A 12,053-nucleotide genomic window follows, 5' to 3' on the forward strand; every position below is an offset into this window, starting at 1 on the left:
CATGTAATTACAACTAGAACCCAAAATTTTCCACAAAAAATAAAACTTCATTAAAGGAGCAAAACAATTTGTCCTTTTAGTGATTTTGGACCTTTACGTAAAAACGTAAACTTTTGGGTCAAAATGCAAATACACAAAAGTATCAAAACTTTATATAATTGCATGAAAGCCCCACAAGGACCCTAATTGAGTAGGGTGGCTGATTTTGAAGCAAAGTAATAAAAAAAAATTTCAAAGTTTTTGTAAGTGGGGTGTGTGTAATGGAATAAATCATTACACACCAAACCCACTAAAATTTCTTTAATTTTTCAAAATAAATATCTAATATATTTAAACATAAGAAATATTTCAAAACAAAAACTTTATGAAATAAATCAAAACTTTGAATCAAAACACCAAACCTTTTGTTCTTGGCAAGAACATATCAAGAACAATGAAGAACATTCATGAAAACCCATAAGAGCTCCATGAACATTCTTCACCCAAAAACATACCAAAACCACTCAAACTTAAGGGAAATAACATACAACCATACTAGGGTACATAGGGGTTCCAAAAGTCACTTTAAAACACTTTTAACAAGTCAAACAAGAACCCAAAATTCCACCCTTTGGATTTGGCCGAATTTCCCCAAAAACATGGCACCAAATTTTAGCTCCAATTTCATGCTCATATGAACTACATCTACAACATTTGAGATGGCAAATTTTCTAACAAAATTTACATTCAAAGAAGCAAGAATAAAGCTTGTAACAATTACAACATTCAAATCATAAACTATGAACTACAAAACCCAAAAGGATTCACCAACTACTAGACTTAGGCTCTGATACCACTTGAAGGAAAATTTGTGAAAAACATGTTCATTTAAGCAACATCAATAGCATGCAATTAACAATTAAAGGCGGAATCATGCTTGTATGCACTTAAAACAAAACATTTACCCATGAAATTCAAAGCCTAGTAGATAGGTGAACCAAGACTCAACTCAAAACAAAGTGAGTTGAGAAATCAATACCTTTGTAGATTCCTCTTTGCATAAGCAAAGGCTAATCACCCAAAGAGAGGGCCTTCATTCCTTGCATCTTAGATCCATGGATTTGAATGGATGAAAAGGATTCTCCAAGTTCCCAAAATTGAGAACCTCTAAGTCTCCACACCAAGGTAAGATTGGAGAAGAAATGAGTGACCTTGAGGAAGTAAGATTGCTAGATGTTTTCCTCAAGGGTGGCTGAAATTTTAGAGAGAAAAGAGAGCTTGTGTTCTCATCCTTTCCCCCAAAATAACCCTTAGAAAACCCTAAGGATGAAATGGCTATAAAGATGTCTTTATACCACCTCACAATGGAGTGGCAAACTTGCAATTAAGCCAAGTTCACTACCCTCCTCTATATGGCCGAATTTAAGGGGATTTATTGGGCTATTTGGGCCTTTGTGAATCATTATTCATTAAGTTGTCATACAACTTAAGTCAATGGACTTGACGTTCGAAGCCCATTGGGCCTTAAGGTCCAAAACTATCCCGAGGTCTTTAACGAACTTATTCGTTTGATTAATTAACATATTAATTAATCCTTGCCATAAATAATTAAACCATTTAATTATTCTTACTCATCTCCGTTGAATCTTCAATCTCTACCTTACACGGTGTACGATCCATTAGGTTCCTTTTAGCGAGGCAGTGGGCGATTCAAACTCTTTCAAATCGATTGTGAATTGAAACTTACTTTCAATTCTCCCGTTAGTGATAATACACTTTTAGGGCTTCCACAAACCATGGTTGACGCCTAGCAGCATGTCATGGTTACCCAAGCTAATCAGAAGAGGTGGAGAACCTATTCAGTTTAGGATTACAAATGCAATACGGTCTTTCTCTAATACAATACTCTTGACCACATTGTTTGGTTTGATAGTTTATTCATGTCTACTATCCAATGTGAATCTTGTACTTATATGATTACCTTGAATGTGATCTGGAACGCATTCCAACATCTCATTCATACTCTGGCCAGAGATTCTAAATCATATCATAGAGTATTCTCCCTCAAATAGTTTGAAGGTTAGAGATCCCTTGTTGCGCATTCACTTGCCTCCATGGCTAAGTGGCTTAACCCCAACGATGCCGTGGACACCCTGATAGAGTGACGTTGACATAATCAAAGATTAAGGACCTAACCACAAGACAACTGTGATGCCTCAGGTCAAAAGACTAATTTGCATTATCCTAACCATGAGTTCTCATGTGACATGAATATGAGAACTCTTCGTTGATCGTGTTCAGTGAACTCATTCTCTATTGAGCACCTACGTACTTGTCTTGATGTCACACACACCAATGACTCGAGACTAGTCACTCTCCCTGAGAGAAGACATAGCACGTACTGATCTTAACGGACTGTCAATGCCCAATTGACAATCCTATGATCAGGAACGTTTAGGATGTGTCAACGAAAGAATGGTCTCATGAATCTAACTTCTTTAGATCGCATTCTTCCAATCACATATTCCTTGGACTTATCGTTTAAGCATATAACATTTATATTAGACGGCTCAAACAATAATCTTTGCCCTTTAAACTACATTAGTTTGAAATGTCCGTAAAGTATCATCATATGATTGGTTTTAGGGCACATTTCCAACAGTAACATCCTTCAATTTCAATAAAGGTAAGTCATCGGTAATGTTATTGTTTGTTCCATCAGTAGAATGATCTAGACACCTGCTCTCAACAAGTTTGTACCATTAGTAGTCATCGACTAGCTTAGTAAATAAGTGAAAATGCAACCTTTAGAGCAGACATATGATGCACGTTTGGGATCAAACAAGGAATAATAATATTCACCAGCATAAGATGCACGTTTGTGACAAACCTCAAACCATACGCCATCTGAGTGGACCATCCATGATGTTCTCAGTTGGCATGGTCCATCGGGCTAGTTGACCACGTGTGGTATAGATGTATTCATGTAAACCCCAGTCAACGGGCATTGGCCTTTGCTTTATTCAGATTGGCTATGATAAGAATAGAAATGGAACAAAGCGAGTTACTACCATATGGTAGCAAGACTTCCTTGAAACGGATTCTTGGAAGAGTTAGACAGAACAGCAAAGAAGCCACCAAATTGTGCCCTAAACTATGATGAAATTTGTAGTTCACCAATGTTCCTATAATCTTTAAATTGTGAGCACATGCAACCAAAACCAATTGGTGATACGTGGAGAGGCCCAAGATATGTATTTTCAAAACAAATAAAATACAATTAAAAAATAAAATAAAATACGCATGCTTCAGACTCCTGATGTGTGATTTTACATTTGCTAACATTTTCTAGTGCTCCTATAAATGCTCATCTAGTTAGTTCTTATTTCATGCATGACAACATTTATTGAATTTATACCAAATAGTTTTGGCAAAGGGAGGCAGCAAGCTTGAGGCAACAATTGCAGTACTTGGAAGAATGCCACAGGTACAACCATTGCTTTATATTGAATCTTCAACATAGCCTAGCAATTTGATTCAAGTACCAAAACATAACAATGCATATTTCATGTTGCTTATTCAAAAGGATATCATACTAATTAAGGTTCATCTAACTACCAGCCCAGAAAACCTTTTCGATGTGGAGGAAGACTAATGAAACGAGGTTTCTTGATTATTGATAAGAAACAGAACAAATAATTAGCACCAATTGAGGAAATACAGTAGCAGTGGACAAGAAGTCCACTGAATCTACCAGAAAAAATAAATAAATTAATAAATAATTAGTATCTAGCTGCTCAGCCCTAACATAGAAAATATAGATGCAATCTCAAGAGATCTTCACAAAAGGAAACAGGAAATGTCTCTGAACTCTTAAAAACTGAGGACCACAATGGAGCCCAACAACACATTGACCTAAACCTAAATGATCTGGGTGTTCCCTATGCTTCCTCCTTAAGCGGTTTTTAAAAGAGACGAAGCTTTAAATCAACTGAAATGCAACTTTGTACAAAACATTTCACAAGGTAACATTCAGTGTATATGAATTAGTTTGTGAGAATGTTTAGAGTGCACCCACACACCTTCTGTAAATTATGCAGGCAGTTAATGGGGGAAGAACTTTCTGGTTTGAGTGTCAAAGATCTACAGAATTTGGAAAGCCAGCTGGAGATGAGTTTGAAAGGTGTCCGGACGAAAAAGGTATCAAAAGCCTAAGCCCTGATTCTAGTCTCACTTAATAATTCCATGTTCCATTCTTTATATAGCACATGCATGGCACTCATTTTTTTTTTTTTTTTCTATTCTGCAGAACCAGATATTTAATGATGAAATAAAAGAACTGAACCAGAAGGTTGCCCAAGAGCTAGCTCAATTTCCCCCAGTTGATTAATATTAATTCATTTTATTGGGGGTAAATTGATGCATATTACCGTTGTTTTTCTACTTTATTTTCAGGAAATTTTCATACATCAAGAAAATATAGAACTGTATAAGAAGCTAAACCTCATAAGTAAAGAGAATGAGGAACTACAAAAGAAGGTATTATTTACACATTAAGCTCTACTTTACTATTTAACACATAATATAATTCATCTAAAGGATAGAGATAGGCAATGGGTAGGGAAAGTAATAGGTACCAAATGAGCTTAAAACACAAAGCCATTATGTTAATTATACTTATCATGCGAACGCAAAGATGTTCTCTCCAGCAAACACTAACACAGAATATTTTAATCTCAGGTTTATGAAGCAAGGGATGTGAATCGAGGAAACAAAAGTTCCCAGCCTCCATATAGCATCAGTAATGATTATGATTTGCATGCACCCATCCATCTGCAGCTAAGCCAGCCACAGAATCAAACTCAGCCTGGGCCTGGTCCTAAGAACAATGAAGTACCAGCAAAAGCAATATATAACCCCACTAAAGAGTAATATAGCATACCATATTGATTCCAATGGACCAACCCCAAAAAGAAAAAATAAGCAAAGCTCACTATTTTGATTATGTTATTAACATCTCTTCAAATTGTGCAACAGATTACAACTGCATTAGCAAAGCTGTTTCACAGTTGTGGATGGCCATGTCATAATGCAGAATGCAGACAACTTGCACCGCAGTGAAAGCCAATCTTTTAGGAGCGAAATGTCATACTACAGTAAATGTATCCAACCGAAGGACCAAAAGCTTTGGTACGAAATGTTCTGTCAAACAAACTTCGCATTTCTGTAAAAAAATTAGACAACCAGTGTGTAAGTTTATACAATATGGGAGAGAATTGTGTCAGGACCAACTTTTATCTGCATTAAATATGTGTTGTGACCAATCAGATAACAATTGTCAATTGTTATGCCTAGATGACTTTCAAACTGACCATTATGTTTTTATTAATTCTAGCAGCAAAATTCTGATGGAAAAATAGTTAAATAAGAAATATGGAGACACGGAACAATATCATGGAAGATACATTTAAGAAGATAACGAGTTATTATCCTTTAGAGAGTAAACCTGTATTTACCCTGCTTGTACCAGTATATGGCTTCTATCGTATTGTTTTATTTTTGTTTTTCTTGTTGTTGAGGATTCACAGGTATATTGAGAAAAACATCTTTTGCATGAACAATTAGTACTTAACAATCCAATTATTATTTCAGATAAATCTTGTACCTCTAAGAACAAAGTATTGATAACTGTAGATAAACAACCTGCTGAAACTATGAGTCAGCAACATACGCAGACTAACAGAGTAACACATAGAATAGATGAGAAAGAAAAAAAGGCATGTCCTATAAACAGGATGAAAGTATTTTTATAACTAGTAAACATTTATAAACCAACAAAAAAATTTTAACTATAATTTCTAAGAGTTTATCAATTTGTAGTTGAGTTAAAGATTAGCAGTACATGAGATCACTCATATGAAGTTTGTTATAATTCTGAAGGTGAAAAAGAAAGATTTCCCTGAGTTCCATTCATAAATTCCCTTGTCACTTAAAGGTAGTACATTAGAAAGTGCAGTGACAGAAAGCCAGAATTTCAGACATTGGACTCCCCAGAACTAGAAGTAGATTACCCAAAACCACATAACATTGCTCTACACATTAAAGGAGATCTGAGATACAACAATGAGAATGTGTGCACTATGTTCACATTTTATATCACTACCACACAGATGATACAGAAAACACAAGTAGGCATGGGTTAATATATTTAGTCCGCACAATGTCCAGCGCATTAGCAGACCCATTTACTTTGATTTATTAATTTGGCACATAATAAGAGACAAACCACTAGAATCTTCGTAATGTAAGGGCTTAACTGCATTAGTAGTGCTTGCAGGCTTCTATGATGAACTCAGAGAAATTAAAACGTATAGCGCATTATGTGCATCTGCAGTGAAAATTGATAAGAGGAAAGACCTTTACACTGAAATTCTGAAAATCATGGAAGATCCAAATCTCCCGCAGCAATCTTTTCAATCTCAGCTATCACAGCTAACAGATAGGACAATTCACTACTGTCATTAAAGCTGCTCAACGTGATTTTAATCCAGAAAGGAAACTTCCAAATAGTAGATTGCTGGCTCAATAATTTTTGCCAAATTGAAACTGTTCCTATTATTAGCCACTGTGCTAGTCTAAAACAGGCCTCCTGAATGATTGAATAAGATATTTTACTACAAAATCTTCAACTATATCCTCTGTTTCTAAAACCAATTTGTGGTTGATATGTGGTAAGTAGTAACTTTCTGGTTTATTTGTAATCATGATAAAAAAAACATAACCAGTGCATATTTAATAACTTCGAAGGCAATCAATACATATTTAATAAACTAGAAGGTCATCATGCCAATACTTTAAAAGTATTAACACTCTTCTCAAGATTTACTCCTGCTTCCAATACACTTTTTAGAGGCCCAGGATTTCAAGAAGGAATACTACTCACTGCTGTCATTCTATGGTAAGACTAAAAGATAAAATGAACAAGAACAGCAGCAAGCATAAAAACAAACAAGCTACTAACACTTCTGATTTGAAGAAAAAATGCTTCATGGTTGGTATTTATTGTTATCCTAAAATCAAAGAGGGGGCTGCCTGCACTACCATGATTTCACAAAATGCAAGTCTTAAAAATAATCGATTTTCTGGTCTTCTATAAAATCTATTACATAAAGCTCAACCACTGATTTAAATTTTGAATACCAAACAAACAGTGCGCAGCAATCAAAAAGCAAATCTACTATAAGCTAACCCAAGATTCTTGCCTGTGTGGAAACAATGATCAATATTTTAGCTCTTTAGTTGCAAAATAATCCTTTGTTGTTGGTGACCCAATATTGGAGGAATTTTTGTGCCAATTGATGTTAAATGTATAAAAAGGTAATGAAGATAAATTAATCACCCATTTACTTAATCACCATTTGCTAAACAAGTGTGGAACGATCTTTATTTACATTTGGGATTCAACAGGTGCTAAAAAAACTCTCTATTTAATCTTCTAAAAGGTGGCCTAGGAGTTTCCAGATAAGAAGGGATGCAATCCAATTTTCACTACCTCCATTTTTTCCTGAAAACTGAGTAAATATTTCTATCAAAGTCTCTTAGATGAGATGTTGCATTCCTTTTTTTAATTCACTTTGCATGCTGTAAATGTACATATGCTACCTTGCTCGGTCTGAAGAGTCCTTTGAATATTTTTTTATTTTTGGGTTAACAAACTGGGCAAAAAAACGCAAGAAAAAGATAAACAAAAGAAAACTTAGACCTTAGAGCTATAAGTCCTCCGAATATTATGTTGTTGGATTAGTGATCAGTTTCGATATTTTTGAATACCAATATAGAATAGAAAGGTGACACAAATAGTTCTTGGGAGAAAATTGAGTCATCTGGGAGATATTTTATTCATTAAATGTTCTAGATTCTTTTATACATCCAGTTGCTTCATCAATTTGAATTATCCGGTGGTTGGAAAAGGAAGGGATATCGGCAGCATTCAAATGAACGATTTGAAGACCTGTTGATTCTAAAAACTGATTGCAGAGTTTATCAGGTTGGGGGGTAGGTCTGGATGGGGAAGTTCTAGCACATTTTCCTTGCTTTGTGTGCGAAGTACTTCACTTAACTTGAGGTACTGGGTGTAGCTTTTCGACGGGAAAAGATGCCTAATATTAAAACAATCAAGTACTTAGAAGAGTTTTTATTTCTAAACACCTCTTCTTCCAAACTTAATCTGTACTTAAGAACTTGAGTTTCTTAACTAATATGCTAATCAGGTATGCAGACCCATAGATAAACCTACATGCACATGCGCGCGCGCACACATACACACATACATATGGGAAAATAAGATATTAATGATCATACTGTGCTTTACTTATACTGTTATTGTATTTATACAGATGTAAACTTTACATCTGTATACTTCAGCTTGCCTATATTTCACCACAAATGAACCACAATTGCCTAAAACCAATGTAATCAGGTCACCAATGTTGTGGTTTGGTTTGGTTCAGTTTGCGGTTTAACATGCATGTTTACGCAATGGAAAATTCAGAGCTATTGACAAAGTAAATAATAGAAAAAATTAGTCCACTTATCAATTAAAAAAAAAAGTCATAGTCAACATTGGAACTTAAATTTACAAGCTCATAACGTGAAAATACTTAATCTCATAACTCAACTAAAAGTCTCAAACTTCTAATCTCATAACTCCAAGATGTTTGATAAAATATTAATATATATAATATTTATGTGTGTTCTTCATACAATATTATATGTATTATGTATTATGTATTATGTACTATTTTATATTTTATTATAAGTGGTTTGGTTTGGTTTGGTTAACCCACGTTTGTAAAAATCAAAACCGCACACTAAACTGATTCTTTCTGTCTGGTTTGGTTTTATAAACCAACAACAACAACATAGCATTTTCCCCCTAGATGGGGTTGGCTAACCAACCAAACCAACCAACCAAAATGGCTTGGTTTGGTTGGTTTTTCAGGTTTTCGTTTTCTTTGCCCAAGTCTAATGTAAACCTACACCTATTATCTTAAACTTTAATAAAAAGTGAATTATCATATTCTTACTTTTACTTTTTAATACACTAGACTAGATACATAATTGTAACTTATTGCTTGAACCAAGTGCAGAAGTTGGTGAGTTACTTTCATACCAAAGCATCGATAATTTGGCATCCAATCATCTATTGATCCACAAACAAAATTTTCAATGGGTAGATTCAACAGATACCCATGATCCATAAGGCTTCATAGAGATTACTGAAATCCCAGACCAATTTATATTCAAAAACAAAACCCTCAATTGCTTTACGCGATATGAACAGAATTGATTTATACCAAAAGATGGATTAATTAATAACATTTTTTTTTTTTGAAAAAAATAAATTAATTAAACTAGCCTAGTTGAAAATGAAACTCAAAGGGTACATCCAATCAAGCTTGTGGATGCATTCAAGGGTCATTTTGGGACTGCTTTTGTAGGAAGAACTTATGCTCATAAACACTTTTTTCTAGAAGACAAGTTCAAATGACCCAAAATCATTATCAAGTTTTTCTGCCAAATGATGTTGGTAATGGTACGGGCTTGTCCTTAGCAGAAAGCACCTTTAGCCGTTCCAGAAGCAGTCCCAAACTATACATGTTAGTACTAACTCCTTACTACATTATCATATATTACAATCTGAATGGGCTGGTCACCGTATTACTCTAGTCTCTAGCACCATAACATGAATATGATAAGAAAACATTACCCTACACACACACACACATATATTCCTAATACACAGCAGAAAAACCTACAAACCCAAAACTTTGCAATCGTTCAAGTAAATATCTACCAAAAGCTTTAGAAACTCTAATATTCAGTACTAGCCCAAACCCAAAACCCTAAACCCTAAACCCCAATCCCTGTGGGCAATATAATAAATAACTAACTTGCATCCAATTAAAAGTGCTATTTCTTTGTAGAAAATAGAATTTCAGTACCTGTTGCACCAATTTCAATCCAATCCAATCCAATGCAATGCATCCACCTCACTTTGATCGAACAAAAACCGCTACGCCGAATCATCCCAGCCACAAAGTCTACTGTCAATATACGGAAGAAAATGCAAGAAGATACATAAATATCAAAAACCATCACAAACAGAGGAAATACTTTCAGTATATACACGTTACAGATATACAGTCGCCGCACAGATATGCATCTTCAGATACACATCACGCCATAAATAACTATAACTATATATATATATATATATACATTAGACATACATGTACACACATATGTTTATCGTCTTCACCTGTGCGTGAAAAGGAAGCCATGAAAAATACATCTGCGGATCTGAAGTCCTCGATTACAGGAAACAAAGTGTGATCAGCAAGAAGCTTAACTCGGATTAAGGAGAGGAGATGAAATCTGGTTCAACAAGCAACGAAGAGTCCGAATTCCGACGAAACCAGAAGGAGCGTTGCTTGTGCGTAGAGAGAGAAGAAAATATCTCAGGAGCTGTTGATTACATTTGACTACATGAGCCCACGTAACTTGGGCCCCATTAACGGATACGAGTTGAGTGTACAAGTGTCGCATTGGCTGCCAATGTGGCATATACTAATGAATCCGGATCCTCCTGTGAGGATTCGGAAATATGTAAATCGTATATGTTCATTGTGTATTGTGTAATTATTTTTCATCAGATATTATATGTGTTTAATTTAAAATAATTTTTAATTGCACGATGTACGATGAACGGATACAATACACGGATGCAAATAATCCTCACAAAAAGAATCCAAAGATGATCCTTATTCTATACTAACATCATAAATAGTCTTTGGATATGTTAGGAGATATATTTTTTTAAGCATTGATTAACGTGTTTATTTACTATTTGTGACACATTATTTAGTTTACAAATTTGGTTTATATTTTGATCTGCAAATTTAGTTTAAAATTTTGATCACTCTAGCATTATCCATAATCTTTAAACTGAACTAACTTATCATATAGTTTTTAACCTTGAAAATTAATTAAAATCGTCTTTAAACTTGACTATTGCACATTAAGTTGATCATTGCCGTTTATTTTCGTCAAGTTTTTCACGTAGCACACTTGTGGCCAAAACAACCAATGATTTAGTGTCATTTAAACTACATATTAATGAAATCTTTTTTGTCAACCAAAAGATGATAAAAAGACATTTTTGTCTTCTATCACAACAAAAAAATTAAGGATAATAACGTAATTTCACAAAGCAAAATTTTGTTGTTTCTTGTTTAAACCTCACCTACAAATGATTTTATCATCTCTAATTAAAAATAAAAAAAAATAAACATCTCTCCCTCTCTACTCCAACGTTCTCTCTCACCCTCTTCCTCTCTTCTTTAATTTTAAAAACAAAAGTAAAAAATTTCACACGCTTTATGTGTGAGCATATACTAGTGTAAATGATAACAAAAGAGATATTGCTATTTAAGCAAATAAAATTAGGAATCTTTTAGTGTAAATACTGATTTTTAACGAACTTTTAGCTAAACTATCATTTTTTTTTAGTTTAGGTGTAATGAAACGTTAACTAAAACAACTCTATAAATACTATAATAAAATATAATTACATGATTAACGCTCAATCTACCACATTTTAGACCAGTTGATTAAATTTTTCGACTATCGAACAATTATAAATTTTTTAATTTTGTTGTGTATACATGTAGATACATGTAAAAATAATTAACTCACGCAAGAAAACATAATTGAAAATTGACAGTGGCCGGTGACAATTTGTGCAAAACATAATGAAGATTGATCAAATTTTTCCGCTACCATAAAAAGTCGTTTTGCTTATGATTAGATATAGTTAGTTTTCGGCTACCCGCCGATCAAAACATATTTGAGAATATTAATATATTATTTTACTGATCAAAATGATTCACGATTGATAATTAGAATTTACATTAATATATTTTTAATGTGAATCAAAGTCAAAATTATGACATACGATGATGATTTTGGCTCAAAAGTTATTCTTGAAAAGAAAAACTAATGAAAAGAGCTTG

The 12,053-nt window shown here is 34.0% G+C and overlaps 1 protein-coding gene and 1 long non-coding RNA gene across 6 annotated transcripts in view; one reads left to right on the forward strand and one right to left on the reverse strand.

Moving 5' to 3' along the window:
* The window catches only part of LOC103957823 (MADS-box transcription factor 23), a 43,056-nt gene extending 37,566 nt beyond the window's left edge, over positions 1 to 5,490 (forward strand). For 3 of the 5 annotated variants that reach the window (XM_009370042.3, XM_048581042.1, XM_048581041.1), the window contains exons 4-9: positions 3,405 to 3,466; positions 4,080 to 4,179; positions 4,289 to 4,330; positions 4,435 to 4,518; positions 4,720 to 4,907; positions 5,017 to 5,490. In XM_009370042.3, the coding sequence (XP_009368317.2) occupies positions 3,405 to 3,466; positions 4,080 to 4,179; positions 4,289 to 4,330; positions 4,435 to 4,518; positions 4,720 to 4,907; positions 5,017 to 5,032 (492 nt within the window). In that variant the 3' untranslated portion in view covers positions 5,033 to 5,490. The remainder of the gene's footprint in view (positions 1 to 3,404; positions 3,467 to 4,079; positions 4,180 to 4,288; positions 4,331 to 4,434; positions 4,519 to 4,719; positions 4,908 to 5,016) is intronic. The other 2 variants (XM_048581044.1, XM_048581043.1) reach the window with 2 other exon arrangements.
* Positions 4,874 to 10,511, reverse strand: LOC125475763. Its single transcript, XR_007257171.1, has 3 exons — positions 10,301 to 10,511; positions 9,984 to 10,085; positions 4,874 to 5,203 (listed from the first exon to the last, which is right to left on the reverse strand). It is a non-coding gene; the product is annotated as an uncharacterized LOC125475763 (long non-coding RNA).
* Positions 10,512 to 12,053: the final 1,542 nt, after the last annotated feature.

The sequence above is a fragment of a genome, unplaced genomic scaffold, assembly GCF_019419815.1.
Source record: "Pyrus x bretschneideri cultivar Hongxiangsu unplaced genomic scaffold, Pyrus_bretschneideri_v1 Contig16, whole genome shotgun sequence".
NCBI classification, from domain to species: domain Eukaryota; kingdom Viridiplantae; phylum Streptophyta; class Magnoliopsida; order Rosales; family Rosaceae; genus Pyrus; species Pyrus x bretschneideri.